Source organism: Sus scrofa, chromosome 5 (genome assembly GCF_000003025.6).
Source record: "Sus scrofa isolate TJ Tabasco breed Duroc chromosome 5, Sscrofa11.1, whole genome shotgun sequence".
Lineage (NCBI taxonomy): Eukaryota > Metazoa > Chordata > Mammalia > Artiodactyla > Suidae > Sus > Sus scrofa.
This window is the reverse complement of record NC_010447.5, coordinates 10658105-10674502: the sequence shown is the minus strand read 5'-3', so window position 1 is coordinate 10674502 and position 16398 is coordinate 10658105. Positions and strand designations below refer to the sequence as shown.

Sequence of the window (16398 nt, the reverse complement as noted above, 5' to 3'; positions counted from 1 at the left end):
TCCTGCCGCCGTCCAGGGAGAGTGGTGCAGGGAAGAGGCCACGGAGCCCGGACCAGGCTGCACAGCGAAGAGGGAGAGAAGTGGCTGGAATCAGGGTATATTTTGAAGTTAGAGTGGTCACGGTTTGCAGGCTGGCAAAATGGGGCTGGGCTGTAAAAGAAAAGGAATAAGAGGGAGCAGTGGGAACGATGAAAGGACCACCGGCCGGCAGTGGGGGTGCAGGTTTGGAGGAAATAATGGAGAGTTAGGTTCTAATCCTTCATTTTTTTGCCCGGTTAATATAACTTGATGGTTATATAAACCATCAAGCCATATTTCATTTATCAAAACCTTGAACTTCTAAAAATCTTACATGGAGTTCCCTAGTGGCCCAATGGGTTAAGGGTCCAGGGTTGTGACTGCTATGGTGAGGGTTGGATCCCTGTCCCTGAAACCTCGGCATGCCATGAGCACAACCTCCCCAAAAAATCTTATATATAAACATTGCCTCTGAGACATGTAAAATCAATAGTTCAATATCATTTTATGTTAACAATTGGTGAAAATCAATTAAATTAAGGCCCTTTTAAAATACACTCAAAAGGCGGACTGACAGTTTACAAAAGAGTTAAGTCTCAGGGGGTCTGAGACGCCCTTAGACATCCTGGAGGAGGGCAGGCCCCTGTGACGTCACAGGCTGGAAATGCAAATGTGGGAATCAGGGGGGGTAAGGGAGTGAGCGGAGGCCCAGAGGAGGAGTCAAGTGAAAAAAAGTTTCAAGGCCTTGGGGCTGAGGCACCTGGTCAAGTGCCGCCAGTGGGTCAGAGTCAATGAGGATTTGCCATTGTGTTAGCAACGTGAAGATGGGTGACCTTGACAAGTGCCCTTGGGCTTGTGGGGGCCTGGAGGGCCGGAAGTTAAATTGGAAAGTGTACAGAGAGAACGGGGGGTGGGGGTGGACCTGGAGGCAGCAGCACTTTGACACCGCAGGAGTTTGCTGCAAAGCGGAGCAGAGAAGTGGCTGTTTTGGGGGGGCACCAGAGAACTTTGGCACAGGAGGAACGAGAAGGCAAGGTACTCTGTCTGCACTGATGGATGCTGCTGCTTGAGGAGACAGGGGCGTGGCTGGATGGGAGGGGCGTGGCTGGAGGAGATGGGCGTGGCTGGAGGAGATGGGCGTGGCTCCCTTTCTCCCCCCTCCCCAACCTGCTCCAACAGCAGGTAGACAAAGAGGGTGGGATCTGGGCCAGGAGGACAGCTGGCTTTAGACATTGCAGGGCTGCTTCACCCGTGGGGACAGGCGGAGGGCAGCGCACATGCTCACCACTAGGAGGGCACCTATGGGCTTCTCTTCTGAGTGGTTCCACTTTCTCATTGAAGCAGGAGGCAAGATGGGTGGGGGGGTGTGCGGGAGGCTCACAGTGGCCCAGGAGCACAGGAGAGGGAAAGGACCAGGAAAATAGAGCTGGGCAGCGTGAACGGCCCCGCTCTGGGGGATCCGCATGGACTAGCCCAGGACCCACTGGCTCTGGGAAGCCAGATGCCACCTCTCCTCTCCTGGGCCGCTTTCTGGATCAAGAGGCTGCCATTTAACCAAGTCATTCGCTCCACCCTTCAAGCGCATCCTGATCCAGCGTAACGGGCCTCTCTTCTGTCTCCCCTTCCAGACCGGGCAGGGCTCATCTCTGATCTACCCGCTCGCTGGGTGCCCGGTCCCTGGAGCACAGCCTGGCCCAGGGCGGGAGCACTCGTTCAAACATCTCCTAAAGTGCCTCCTCTACCCTCATCCCTTTGGGGAAGGGGTTGGCGTCCCCCAGCTGAGGCTTTGGCACACCCACTCCCTGGGGCGTCAGCCCCACGGAGCACCCACTCCCTGGGGCCAGTTCACTACTGGAGCAGAATCAGGAGAAATTAGCCTCTGTGAAGAAAGACAATTGGCATGTGAGTTCCTGGCCCTACGGTCTGACGCTCTGTGGTTTCCCCTGAAGACTCATTATCCTGTAGTCTAAGGAGGCCGCCTCAGCCCTGTGCTATTTGGGGCCCTGGCTTCCTGCCGCTGGTGAAATGCACACAGCTTCCACTCCCTGCCGGCGTTGCTCAGCTCTGAGCAGAGTCACAATCCACCCTGCGTCACGGGTGGGAGAGTCTGCATCAGACCTAGGCTTCCTAGCGGCTTCAATCTGGGGGGCTGGGCTTAGGCTGATGGCCCCAATGGCTGCTCCAAAGTGGCTCCCCATACCTTTCAATGGACCTGAAATTCCACCAGGAGATGCAGTCAGTAAGAAAAAGATCTAACTTTTGCCCAGCGTCTAATGGAAAGTCTCTCATCACTTGAGCAGGGTGGGCCGTCCCTGCTATGGCTCCGCTGGGGCCCCCACAGCTTGCTCTGTCCTGGCACGTGCTATGCTTTATGGTGAGGGCATGGACTATCTTTAGAACCTGGCACAGAACTGGCTACAGGAGGTGTTGGGTTGTGCATGAAAGAATGAGTGAATGAATGAAGGGATGAGTGGATGGATAGATGAAAGAATGAATGGATGGATGATGAATGAGTGAGTGAAGGATGGATGAATGGACCCAGAACATGGGCCAGTTCCTGCTGGGGCTCCAGGGAACTGACTGAGGGCTGTGATACCAGAGAGGGAGGGCCCAAATTCAGGACATGGGAGAGGCCCGAGCCCTCTGTGCTGGACACTCCAGACCCACCGCCAGTTCATTCCTGGTTGAATTCCACGTGTGCTGTGCTGAGGTATCTGTGTGCATGGACGCACCCCTGAACACCTGAGTCCTGTTCCCCCCTCCCCTTCCTCCCCGCTCGTGCTGAGCCCTGGAGACCCCGAGATGAAAGGTCCCCACCCTAGGAGAGAGTTCCCAGGTTGGGCGCAAGCGAGCAGAAGCACTAATTGGTGCTCCAGCTTAGCCGGCTGGCTCCGAGCCCCAGGGGCAACCCAGGAGGGCTGTGGGAAGGGGAAGCAATGATTACTCTCCTTTGACTTGTTAGTTCAGAAGGACTGGGTGCTGGGAGAGCACTTCTTCCCCAGCTGCTGGGAGCAGGGGACACTTGGCCCCAGCAAGGAACTTGCACTCCCATCGCCCAGGACAGGAAGGGAGACTCAGGGAGAAGTGCTCGTCCAAGGTCACCCAGGGGTGTCTAGGTGTTGCTGAGCCTGGAATCGGGTCTGTCCTGCTGCGCCCCCTCAGTCACCCCAAGTCCTCCCCGGCTGCCCCTCCCAGGGGCCCACACAGTTACCTAGGAAATACCAGAGCAGAACCCCCACTGAAGCCAGCACGACCAGGGCCAGCCACAGCGGAGCCAGACGGAGGTAGTCGCGGACTTTTCTCTTGGAATCCTTGGGGGGCCTGAACATTCCCTCCGGCTCGGCCTCCTCGCCATCACCTCCGTCACCCTGCCCAGCAGCCGCTTGGGGGGCCTCGGCCATGGGCATCCTGGCAAAGAAACAGACCAGGGCTGGAAACAGCCTGCCATTTTTTTTTTTTTTTTTTTTTTTTTTTTTAGGGCCACACCTGCTGCATATGGAAGTTCCCAGGCTAGGGGTCAAATCAGAGCTACAGCTGCCAGCCTACACCACAGCCACAGCAATGCCAGATCTGAGCTGAATTTGCAACCTACACATAGCTGGGGGCAACACCCAATCCGCTGAGCAAGGCCAGGGATCAAACCTGCATCCTCATGGATACTAGTCGTGTTCTTAACCCGCTGAGCCACAACGGGAACTCCCAGCCTGGCATTTGCATGGGAGCCTTTACTGAACATCAGCCTTGCCTGGAAGCTAGACGGCGTCCCTGCCTTTTGGAAAAGGAGGATGATAACGCCAGGGAGCAGTGCCTGCAGGTAGGGGGCTGAGCCAGCTCACGGCTCACAGGGGGACCCAATCTGGCTCCAGAGCCCCCGCCTTTGCATCTGCGGTCAGAGGAGAGATGGAGGCTTCGGTGCCTGAACCCCACCCCCAAAGGCTGTACCAGCAGATGGAACTGTGGTACAGACAGGGTACAAGCTTCTGTAAACGAGCTCCTCTTGCTCTCTCCCTGCCACCCCGGGGGATGTTTTTTTCCTTCCTCCTAGTCCTCAGAGCAGAGCTTTCCACGGTATGGATGCAAACCACTCGCTTCACCCTCCTCCAGGAGCCCTGAACCAGCTCTGCGCTGAGCCAGGGACTGCCTCTCAAAGAATGCCATCCCTCTCGTCTCCCCACCACCCACAAGTCTCTTAGGGGCAGAAGAAGGAGAGAAAAATTAATATTCATTTAGAATCTGTATAAGACATTTCACAGACATCACCCTACTTAATCCTCTGGTCACCCGGGATGTGGGGACAAGGTCCCCATGCCTTCTCCTTCCTCAGCACACTCTATATGGACACTTTACATGTGTTATCTTGCTTAACCTCCAAATGCCTTTCAAGGTCCTGCACCCATTGGACAGATGAGGAAACTGAAACTGAGACCCAGGATATTTTTATTTTTGTCTTTTTTTTTTTTAAGGACTGCATCCATGGCAGATGGAGGTTCCCAGGCTAGGGGTGGAATCAGATATAGCTGCTGGCCTATAGCACAGCCACAGCAACGCCAGATCCAAGCCGCGTCTGCGACCTACACCACAGCTCACAGCAACGCCGGATCCTTAACCCACTGAGCGAGGCCAGGAATCGACCTGCGTCCTCATGGATGCAAGTTGGATTGTATCTGCTGAACCATGACGGGAACTCCACCCAGGATGTTTTAGCAAAAACTCACCCCAGAGTTTTCCCTGCCTTATTTCCCAAGGTGATTTGATTGTCTGGCATGGACAACCAGCCCCCTTTGCAGCTGGAAAAACCGAAGCCCAGAGAGGCTAAGCCACTTACCCAAAGTCACACAGCAGGTAAGTGGGGGATCAAACCCAAGTGCCTGACTCCCCGATCTTTCCACTATTCTGGGCTACTTTCTGTGAATCAGCTGATAATTAATAAATCTTGATGAGGTAATCCCTGAATGCCACCCTGTAAGTGCCTGGACCTGCCGCTCTAACTCTAGACCCCCAGGCAAACTTCTGAGTGCTCTTTGGCTTCTTGGACAGGTTTTCCCACAGTGCAAGGAAGGCCCTTTACCTGCCACCCCTCAGCAGAGCAAGGATTCCAGACCCCTAAGAAGTTAACCTCCTCTCGGGAGCTCCTGCTGTGGTGCCGTAGGTTAAGAACCTGACTGCCGTGGCTTAGGTCACTGTGGAGGCGTGGGTTCAATACCTGGCCCAGTGCAGTGGGTTAAAGGATCCGGTGTCGCTGTGGCTGTGGCATAGGTCACAGCTGCAGCTCAGATTCAAGCCTTGGCTCAGGAATTTCCATATGCTGTGGATGAGGCCGTAAAATTTAAAGAAGGAGAAGAAGGGGGAAGGGGGGCGGGGAGAAGGAGAGGAAGAGGAAGAAGGAGGAGGAGGAGAAAAAGAAGAAATTAGGGAGTTCCCATTGTGGCTCAGCAGGTATAGAACCCAGCTCGTGTCCATGAGGATGCTAGTTCGATCCCTGGCCTCGCTCAATGGGTTAAGGATCCAGCGTGGCCACAAGCTGCGGCATAGGTCATGATGCAGCTGAGATCACAGGTTGCTGTGGCTGTGACATAGGCTGGCAGCTGCAGCTCCAATTCAACCCCTAGCCTGTGAACTTTCATATGCAGTGGATGTGGCCCTAAAAAGAAAAAACAAAACAAAACAAAACAAAAAACCAAAAAAACTGGGGGTGGTGTATGTGGGGGACACAATTCACCTGAGCTCCCATCCCCTCCCGCCCGGATCCTAGGGCAGCCTCTTAACTCCCTCCCGGCCTCCCTCTCCTCCTCCAGCACACCCTCCACGTTGTCACCAGGGAGGTCTCCCCACCCACCTCCACCCATTCACCTGCTGAGTCCCCTCAAGGTTCCCAGCCCCCTCTTGCCATGGCACCCAGGATCCCCCATGACCAGGCTGCTGCCCTCACCCCTGTAGCCTTAACTTCCATCACACATCACATGCAGGTCCACGGCGTGCACCTTTGTACAGCCACGCCCTCCGCCTGAGGGACGCCAGGGACCCTTAAAAGCTGCTCCAGTGCCACCTGCCCAGTGATGGAGCCCTGGGGAGTAAGCCACCTCCTCCCCTAGGCAGCCCTTGGTCAGATCAACAACCTGCCTGGATTTTGGCTTCATTTCTCTCCCCACAAGAATGGCGGAGTTCTCATCGTGGCCCAGCAGGAACAAACCCCACTAATCTCCAAAAGGATGCGGATTCAACCCCTGACCATGCACAGTGGGTTCAGGATCCTGGGTTGCTGTGAGCTGTGGTGTAGGTCACAGACACGGCTCGGATCTGGCATTGCTGTGGCTGTGGCCGTGGCCGGCAGCTGTAGCTCCAATTCAACCGCTAGCCTGGGAACTTCCATATGCCACGGGTGCAGCCTTAAAAAGAAAAAAAAAAAAAGAAAAAAAAAAAAAAGATTAAGAATGGCACACCTGTGTCTTATTCACCTCAGATCCTCCTAGAACCCAGCACAGGGTCTGCCACCTGAATGAATGCCCCGTGAAAGAACAGATGAGTGGAAAGGAACTTTCAAACAATGGATGAGTAGAGCCCGCAGGCTTCAGACTCCCAGAGCAGTGCTCTCTCCCGCATCTTCCTGTCTTCGGCCTTGGAAGCGGGTGTGAGCCTCTGGAGCGGTAGACTTGGTTATGGGCCCCTCTGTTTTTACTGAGCACCTGCTTGGAGGCGGCTCTGTGCTGGGCACGGGGCCACACTGGTGAACAGAAGAGGCTGCATTCTGATCCTCTTGGGGCTGATGGCCCAGCAGGTGGTGGACAATTGTGGCAACTGACAGCTGTGAACATGATCCCAAGCCCTTATCTTTTTTTTTTGAAGACTATTTTCTCTTTTTTAAAATTAGAATATAGTTGATTTACACAGTGTTGTGCCAATTTCTGCTGTACAACATAGTGACCCATCTATACATATATGTATGTTCTTTCTTTTCTATTTTCTTTTTTTGCTTTTTAGGGCGGCATCCATGGCATATGGAAGTTTCCAGGCTAGGGGTCAAATTGGAGCTGCAGTGGCCAGCCTACACCACAGCCACAGCCACACGGGATCTGAGCTGCATCTGTGACCTACGCCACAGCTCATGGCAATGCCAGATCCTTTAACCTACTGAGCGAGTCCAGGGATCGAACCTGCAATCTCATGGATACTTGTTGGATTCGCTACTGCTGAGCCACGACGGGAACTCCATGCGTATTCTTTTTCTTATCCTATCTTCCATCATGGTCCATCCCAAGAGACTGGATAGTATTCCCTGTGCTGTGGACAGCAGGACCTCATTGCTTATCCATCTAAATGGAAGAGTTTGCATGTACCACCCCCCAACTCCCCGTCCATCCCACTTCCTCCCCCTCCCCCTTTTCCTCCTCCTCCCCCTCTGGTCTTTTATTATTATTATTATTATTATTTTATTATTATTTTTTTTTTTTGCTATTTCTTGGGCCGCTCTCGTGGCATATGGAGGTTCCCAGGCTAGGGGTTGAATCGGAGCTGTAGCCACCGCCCTACGCCAGAGCCACAGCAACGCGGGATCCGAGCCGCGTCTGCGACCTACACCACAGCTCACGGCAACGCCGGATCGTTAACCCACTGAGCAAGGGCAGGGACGGAACCCGCGACCTCATGGTTCCCAGTCGGATTCGTTAACCACTGCGCCACGACGGGAACTCCTGGTCTTTTATTATTATACACCAGCTTCCTGGTTGTTATGAGGGTCCAGTCATCAGGAGAGTCTGTGGCTCTCCCTTTCAATTATTCCTAGAACCTGTCCCCTTCTTGGCACCTCTGTGGCTCCCCCCATCATCCAGGTCAATATCATCCATCACCTTGACTCTTAGACTAGGCAGTCGTCCGGTCACCCTAAACCGGCGCATTCCCGCACAACTCCAGAGTGGCCCTCACTACGTGCCCTGCCCCCGAGCCCCGCATGGCTCCTCTCCATCTAGGACAGAGCCCGAAGCCCCTGTCACAGCCCACCAGGGCCTCCGTGATATCACCTCTGTGCATCTTGCTATCCTCTCCCTCCTTCTGCTGCGGCCACACCCGGCTCCCAGCCAGACCTTCAGCACATCAAGTACAGGCCACCTCAGGGCCTTTGCGCTAGCTGTTCCTTCTGGAATGCTTTTCCTCCAGTCTTGCCTCATGACCTGCTCCTCTCTCTGCTTCAAGCCTTTGCTCAAATGTTACTTCAGCAAGGCCTTCTCTGACCACTGCTCTCTCTCTGCTGCATCTTTTCTTTTTCTTCCTGTCTTTCTCCCTTTCTTTCCTTTTTGCTTTTTAGGGCTACATCTGCATCATATGGAGGTTCCCAGGCTAGGGGTCAAATTGGAACTGTAGCCTCCAGTCTACACCACAGCCACAGCAATGCCAGATCCTTATCCCACTGAGCGAGGCCAGGGATCGAACCTACAACCTCATGGTTCCTAGTCGGATTCGTTTCCGCTGCACCACAATGGGAACTAACTTTCTTCCTTCTCTCTCTCTTTGTCTTTCTTTCTTTCTATTCTTTTTTTTTTTTTTTTTTTTTTTTTTTTTTTGTCTTTTTGCCTTTCCTAGGGCTGCTCCCATGGCATATGGAGGTTCCCAGGCTAGGGGTCTAATCAGGAGCTGCAGCCGCCAGCCTACGCCAGAGCCACAGCAACGCAGGATCCGAGCCACGTCTGCGACCTACACCACAGCTCACGGCAATGCCAGATCCTTAACCCACTGAGCAAGGCCAGGGATCAAACCTGCAACCTCATGGTCCCTGATGGATTCATTAACCACTGTGCCACGACGGGAGCTCCTCTTTTCTTTCTGTCTTTCTGTCTGTCTTTCTGTCTTTCTTTCTGTCTTTCTTTCTGTTTTTCTTTCTTTCTTTCTTTCTTTCTTTCCTTCTTTCTTTCCTTCTTTCCTTCTTTTTCTTTCTTTCTCTCTCTCTTACTTTCTTTAAGGGCTGTACCTCGGCATATGGAAATTCCCAGGCTAGGGGTTGAATCAGAAGGAGCTGCAGTTGCCAACCTACCCCACAGTCACAGCAACGCTGGATCCTTAACCCACTGAGCTAGGCCAGGGATCGAACCCACATCCTCAGGGATACTTGTTGGGTTCTTAACCCACTGAGCCACAACGGGAATTCCTGCATTTTTCTTTATAGCTCTTCTCAAGACCAGAATTACACAGCATGCTTCTGTGTCCTTGGTCTGGCTGCTCCCCAGCCGCGAGCTGCCCCAGAGCAGGGCCTTGTTCCGTTTTCCCGCGTGCCCTGCTCCGAGAGCAGATTGGGATTCCTTCCAGCTCAGCCAGGGTGCTGGGTGCCCATGCAGCCTAGCAGCATCCCCTGGCTCCCTCCTCCTGTCTCCCTCTTTTCCCTTGCTGCACCCAGTGACACTGGACTTCTCGGTGATCAATGCGAATAGCGAGGAGGGTAGAAGCATCTTGCAGATCTGGGGCTCCGAGCCAGCTCTGGGTGAAGGGCATCACGTTTTGCTACTTGAACCCTGAAAACTCTTGCTCACCACCTGGCTTTCTTCCTTCTTCCTGAGCAGCCCACCTCCTAATTGGCTCCCTTGCATCCCAGCTCAGCTCTCACCTCCTCCCGGCAGCCCTCCCAGAAGGCTCCTGGAGGGGTGGCTGCTCCTCTGAAGAGTCCTGGGCCACCTCGATCAGTATGCTGTTCCCCTTGGGGACATTCTCTCTGTCCCCCTGAAGGGTGAGCCCCTGGAGGGAGGGACTGGGTAGACTCCAATTGCCGCAGGGGCCTGAGGCTTCGCCTCTGATCTGAGAAACGGAACCCCAGCCTGGCACCTGCTTCTCCCTCCCTCCTGCATTGGCGGGTCCACAGTCTGCCTGCTGGAGGCTGAGCTCTCTGGGGCTGGGCGGTTCCTCCTCCTGCGGGCCAGCCTGGGCTGGACGCTGCCACGACCAGAGGCTGTCTCAGCCTCCAGCCAGCTGGGATGTTTGCCTTGCTCTCTCTACCTGATGGTTGGGGAAACTGAGGTCCAGAGAGAGAAAATGACCTACCCGAGGTCACTGAGCCCAGGGAAGGCAGAGCAGAGCGGGCGGAGCTGGGATTCTGATCTGGGACTTTCCACTGAGGCCATTTGGGCCTCACGGTCAGTCAGTCCCCACTCTGAGCTGCTTTGACTGCGATGGTGCGGGGAGTGGGCCAAATCCCTTCTTACACAGACACACTCATAAACTCACATATGGATGTGCACACACAGAAACACACTGAAGCCTGTGACACACAGTCCTGATGCAAGCTTGCATGCGTGCGTGTGCTTGAATGAACACACACACACACACACACACACACACAGAGCCACTTTCAACTCTGAGCCTGTCCCCTAATTAGCACAATGGGGGGGCTCTGGGCCTGTTTCCTGTACCAGAAGCTCCAGTGGGGCCTGGAGGGGACAGCTTGTCTGGCCCTGCAAAATGAGGGTCGGTACTCAGCCTGGCAAATCAGGCCTCTCCCTTGCCCCGTTCCTGCCACGGAGTCCACCATCCCCAGCTGAGCCCCAGGCCTCCCAGCACTCAGAACCTGCAGCCCCTCTGTTCCCCTGTTCCAGTCCCTATACCTGAACTCCGACCCCAGCTCTACAGACCCCTCACCTTCTGCTCACCCGGTCACTCTCTGGCTGCTGAGGCCCAGCAGACCAGGCCTCAGAGCACAGCAGTGGGCTCAAGCCCCAGGAAACCAGGCCTGCCTCTTGGGGTGGACACTGCCACCAGGTCATTCACAGATCCTGGTCCCCTGTCCTGGAGGTCCCCACTTACCTTTAGGAGTGGCAGGTGGGTGCCGGGCCTGCACGCAGGCCTCAGAGCTTCTGTTTGTCCAGGCCAAAGTCTCCCCACCCCCACCCAGCCAGCCTGGGCCCGATCAATGGCTCACAGCCATGGCCGAGGTGTCTGGCCCTTGTCCCCTGTGGCCTGTGGCCCCAGGCTCCATGGGCCTCCTGCTGGGTTGGGGACAGCCCTGTGACTGAGCACAGGTAAACAGGCCAGTGACCAGAGACAGGCAGTGCCTGTCCCGCCCCGCCCCGCCCCGTGGGCACCCCTGAGGCTGGCAGGCAGGTGCGGGAGATCTGAGCTCTCCCCTGAGACCCGTTGCCTAGTCACATTCCTGCCTGGTTACAGCCCCTGGTCCCCTAGAGCATGAGGTGGGGGTGGCTGGGGACTTGGAGTTGTGCAGGGGCCTGTGCCATGCGGGCAGGGGCTCACATGGGTCTCTTTACCTGGACAGGTGCGATCAGAGAAGCCAGGGGTCCCAAAAGAGAAGAGGAGGCTGAGCCCACACGCTCTGGGGACAGAAAGGGAGAAAGCGGGGAGGGGGCCGCGAGAGTGGATGCTGTTTAGCTGGAAATTATTATCCTGATTATGATGATTTGCTTTTTAGGGCCACACCCACGGCATATGGAGGTTCCCAGGCGAGGGGTCGAATTGGAGCTGCAGCTGCCAGCTCCGCCACAGCCACAGCAACGTGGAATCCGAGACGTGTCGGCCACCTACACCGCAGCTCATGGCAATGCCAGATCCTTAACCCACGGATTGAAGCCACGGATTGTGCCCACATCCTCATGGATCCTGGTCGGGTTCGTTAGCCGCTGAGCCATGAAAGGAACACCCAGAGCTGGGATTATCTGCATTGCTACTGGGGTCTGGAGAGCTGTGGTGTCCGTTTTGGTGGCCCAGTAAGAATCTTTTATGTCGATTACATGTTGAATGAACACATTGGTTTGAGTGGGTTAATAAAATATATTACTAAAATTTATTTCACCTGCTTATTTTTACTTTTTTATTTTTTTGTTTTTTTTTTTTGGCCTCCCTGTGGAACACAGAGTTCCTAGGCCGGGGTTCAGATCTGAGCCAGACTTGCAACCTAAGCTGCAGCTGGGGCAACGCTGGATCCTTAACCCGCTGTGCGCAGCCAGGGATCGAACCCGTGTCCCAGCGCGTCCATCCATCCCATTGCGCCACAGCGAGAACCCCTCACTTTTTAATGTGACTACAAAACATGGAATTGCAAGTGTTGTAGCGATCGAGGCTGCGGCAGGATAGTGGGCTTGATGTGACCGGGCTCCAAAGCCTGGGGTTCCTGGGTATGTCCAGACGAAAGGTTACTGCCAGTAGGGGGAGGGCTGGGCTCGGGCTTGGGCAGGGGGCACACAGGGATTCTGAATGGGGCACAGCTGCCTTCATTTCTCCTGTTCCTCAGCCCTGCCACGGGCCCAACCTTGACCTGGAACCCAGGACCCCATCTTTGCCCCCCTCTCCATGTCCCCCGGCCCAGGGAGGTTTCCCACCACCCTCCTCCCAGCCCTTGGCCCTGCTCGCCTGCTCAAGGAGGGCTGCTCAGGATGCAAGCAGGGATGCCATGCAGGGGCCAGCAGACACCCCAACCCCTGCCTCTACACCCCTCCTAAGCGGCCCGGGCCCCCAGACCAGGCAGGCTGGTAGCTGGACAGTCTTTGAAAGCACTGGGAGCTATGTCTGGTCACTTGCGATGGAGCAGGATAATGTGAGAAACAAGAATGTATACATGTATGTGTCACTGGGTCACCTCGCTGTGCAGCCGAAAATTGACAGAACGCTGTAAATCAGCTGTAATGGAAAAAAAGAAAAAAGAAAAGCAGAAGATCTTGTGTAATCATGTCCTCTGTCCTTGTCAGCCACCCAGCCATTGATTCGTCACAGCCATGGGGGAGGGACTGGCATGGAGGGGCGGCAAAAGTCTAAGGGGGTGTTTGAAAACGGGGGCGAGGGTGCCAGCTCCCCAGTGCTCAGAGAGCCAGGGTGGGGGCCGCATGCACGGAGACAGAAGGACACAAACAGGGGACAGAGGCCTTGCTCCTCCCTGGGATTCTGCATGTCACACTAACACTGGGTCCCCTTGGTTTCCAGGGACAAGAAGCCATCCCCCAGTTCTCCTGTGGAAATTCTAACCGCCCGTCCCTCTGGAAGTGACCTGCTTTACAAATAAGGTTGTCACAGAGGTAATTAGTTAAGATGAGGTCCCAGAGGATCAGGGTGGGCCTCTCATCCCATATGACGGATGTCCTTATAAAAAGGGGAATTTGAAATTCCCATTATGGCGCAGAGGGTTTGGCAACCCTGCATAGTCTCCATGAGGAGGCAGGTTCTATCCCTGGCCTCGCTCAGTGGGTTAAGGATCTGTTGTTTACAAGCTGCCGTGTAGGTCACAGATGCGGCTCGGATCTAGTGTTGCTGTGGCTGTGGTTTGGCCTGCAGCGGCAGCTTGAATTCGACCCCCTAGCCTGGGCACTTCTGTGTGCTGCGGGTGTGGCCTTAAAAAGAAAAAAAAAGAAAACAAGAGGGGGAATTTGGAAACAGACCCACACCTGGAGAATGCCATACGCAGGCGAAGGCAGAGAGCAGGGTTGTATTTCCACTGGCTGAGGCCAGTGGAATGTCACCTCTGCCTCCCTTGTCTCATGGCCTTCTCCTGTGTGTCTGCCTTCGTGCCTCTTCTTTTCCTCTAAGGTCACGGGTCGTATTGGATAAGGACACACCCTAGTGACCTCCTCTATCCACAGATGCAAAGATCCTTATAGCCAAATAAGGTCACCTCCAGAGGAACCAGGGTGGGGACCTCCATGTTCAAGCATCACAGGCGGGGTGAGAGGTGGGAATGGGCTGGTTATTGGCAAAGTCATGGACTGCTGTCCCAAAGGCCATGTCACCCTGCGTCTTCAAGTCACTTCCAAAGCCTGTCCTCTGTCTACACCTGTGCTCCTACCCTCCTCACCCTCCTCCCACCCAAACACAGGGGCAACCTTCCCCTTCCCCACCCCTGCAGCCTCTGGAGCTTCCGTGTGGCTGGGAGGAAAAGAAACGCCATGAGCTAAACACATCTTTCATGTCGCCTTGACCTAGCCTTCAGAGGCTGCCCAGGCAGGGACCCCAGAAGCCACCAGAAGCCACCTCCATCCCCACTGTCCAAGGCACCATGCACCTGCTGCCAGTCCCTTGCTCATTCTTTTTTTTTTTTTTTCCTTTTTTAGGGCCACACAGGCGGTGTATGGAGGTTCCCAGCTAGGGGTCGAATAGGAGCTGCAGCTGCTGGCCTCCACCACAGCTCACAGTAAGCTGAGCAAGGGATCGAACCCGCGTCCTCATGGATATTAGTTGGGTTCATTACTGCTGAGCCACAACGGGAATTCCACATGCTTGTTTTTTAAACGGTGTCAAGTACTTACATGGTGCCTGGCTGTTCACCAAAGCCACAGAGACAAGCAAGGTTCAATGTCTGCCCTTGAAGGTCACAGCCCGGCTCGAGGGAGATGGACAGTGGGACAGATAAAGGTCAGAGCCCTCAGTGGACTCAGGATGCTCCTTAGTGCTTCGAGAAAGAAGCATCCGTCAGGACGGGCTGCCAACGATTTAACTGTGAGGGCCTTGCAGGAGTCACTGCCTTAGTGGCCTGATTTCCCTCCCCGTAGAGAAATTCACAGTCCTAAGGGCCACTAGATCCCTGACGGGGACCCTAAGCCTCTGTGACTTTATGATACTGCCAACCAGATACGGGACAGGCCTTGTCCCGTAGTAAGAAAAATAGGGCGTTCCCGTCGTGGCTCAGTGGTTCACGAACCCAACAAGTATCCCTGAGGATGCGGCTTTGATCCCTGGCCTCACTCAGTGGGTTAAGGATCCGGCGTTGCCATGAACTCTGGTGTAGGTTGCAGACGCGGCTCAGATCCCAAGTTAATGTGGCTGTGGTGTAGGCCGGTGGCTACAGCTCCGATTCAACCCCTGGCCTGGGAAGCTCCATATGCTGCGGGTGCAGCCCTTAAAAGACAAAAGACAAAAAAGAGAAAAAAGCAAAAAAGAAAAATGGCCACGTTATTTCATTTTAGAGGCGAGAAAGGGGGCTCAGACTGCAGAGGTCATTTGCTCACACAGCCAGGAAGCGCTGGGACTCAGACCCAGGACCCCCTGACTTCAGAGCCCCCTGATGCCCTCCTGTCTGTGTGTCCCCTCCCTCCTTGCCACCCCACCCTTCCTGCTGCAGCCCTGGGCCCTGGCCTCTGTCCGCTGGGGGAGAATTCACAAGCACCCAGCCCGCCCCTCCCTGCTTTCCCAGCCTGGTTCTCAGAGGAGTGGCTTCTGATCAAGGGTTTGAGGTTTGAGAGGCGCTGCCTCAAGCCAGGCCGCTGGGGACACAGAATGGAAACTCTTTGTGCGTCATTTGGTCTGACCTTCTCCACTGCGACGTCCCGGCAGGAGGGGCTCGGGGCAGGGGGTTGGCGGGAACTATCTAAGGTCACGTGGCGGGGCTGCGGTGGGGCTGCGACTGGAATCCAGGTTACCTGGTTCCTAGTCCTGTGCTCCTCTTAGCGCTCTGCCCGCAAATGTGTGTTTAAAAATAAAGCGAAAGGGCAATATCATTACTAAACATGCAAGTCCTTAGACAGAGAGTTGATAAAAATTTCCAAGGCACCCAGAACTCTAATTTTCAACATATATATATAGTATTTTGGGGAGTTCCCATTGTGGCTCAGTGGTAATGAACCCAACATCATCTCCCTGAGGACGTGGGTTCGATCCCTGGCCCCGCTCAGTGGGTTAAGGATCTGGCGTGGCTGTGGCTGTGGCGGAGGCCAGCGGCTACAGCTCCTATTCGAGCCCTAGCCTGGGAACTTCCCAGGGGCGCCCCTAAAAAGCCAAAAAAAAAAAAAATTAAAAAATAAGAAAAGTAGTATGTTTGCCTCAAAATGTTGCAGCCAGAGCTCCTCCCCTATAGGCAGTTCGGTTTGAAGGGGTGGCTCTTGCTCTCCAAGGAGGCCTGGTCCGAGGCCAGGAGCCTCTTTGCTGCCACCCTTCAGAGGAAGCCCCAGCAGCAGCTCCTACCACCTCTTCTGATGCTTCATGTCATCAGGGCACCTATTCATGCTGGCGGGGCTATGTGTGGGCCTAACGCCTGTGGCCTCTGTCCCTTTGGTGGCCCATTTGGTTTCTTTTTCTTTTTCTTTTTCTTTTTTTAATAGCTGCACCCTCAAGATATGGAAGTTCCCAGGCTGGGGGTCGAATCAGAGCTACAGCTGCTGGCCTGACCACAGCCACAGCAACGCCAGATCCAAGCCACATCTGTGACCTAGGCCGCAGCTTGTGGCAATGCTGGATGTTTAACCCACTGAGCGAGGTCGGGGACCAAACCAGAATCCTCAGGTTCTTAACCCACTGAGCCACAGTGGGAACTCTGGTTGGGGTTTATAAGCAAGTCCATGGTCTCGGAACGTTTATGTAATTGCCCTGCCCTCCCTCCTTCCCTCTCTTGCGTTCTTCTTTCCTCCCTCCTCTCACCCAGTCACAATCTACACACTCATTCAATGAACATCCTGCGGCAGGTGCTGGGATGCA

At 54.8% G+C, this 16398-nt stretch overlaps 1 protein-coding gene across 2 annotated transcripts in view; it reads right to left on the bottom strand.

Annotated features, from left to right (window-relative positions):
* The window catches only part of TMPRSS6 (transmembrane protease, serine 6), a 41093-nt gene extending 30081 nt beyond the window's left edge, over positions 1-11012 (bottom strand). For both annotated transcript variants that reach the window (XM_005663807.3, XM_021091527.1), the window contains exons 1-2: positions 10798-11012; positions 3230-3426 (exon numbers count right to left, since the gene is read on the bottom strand). In XM_005663807.3, coding sequence (XP_005663864.2) covers positions 3230-3425 — 196 coding nt within the window. In that variant the 5' untranslated portion in view covers position 3426; positions 10798-11012. The remainder of the gene's footprint in view (positions 1-3229; positions 3427-10797) is intronic.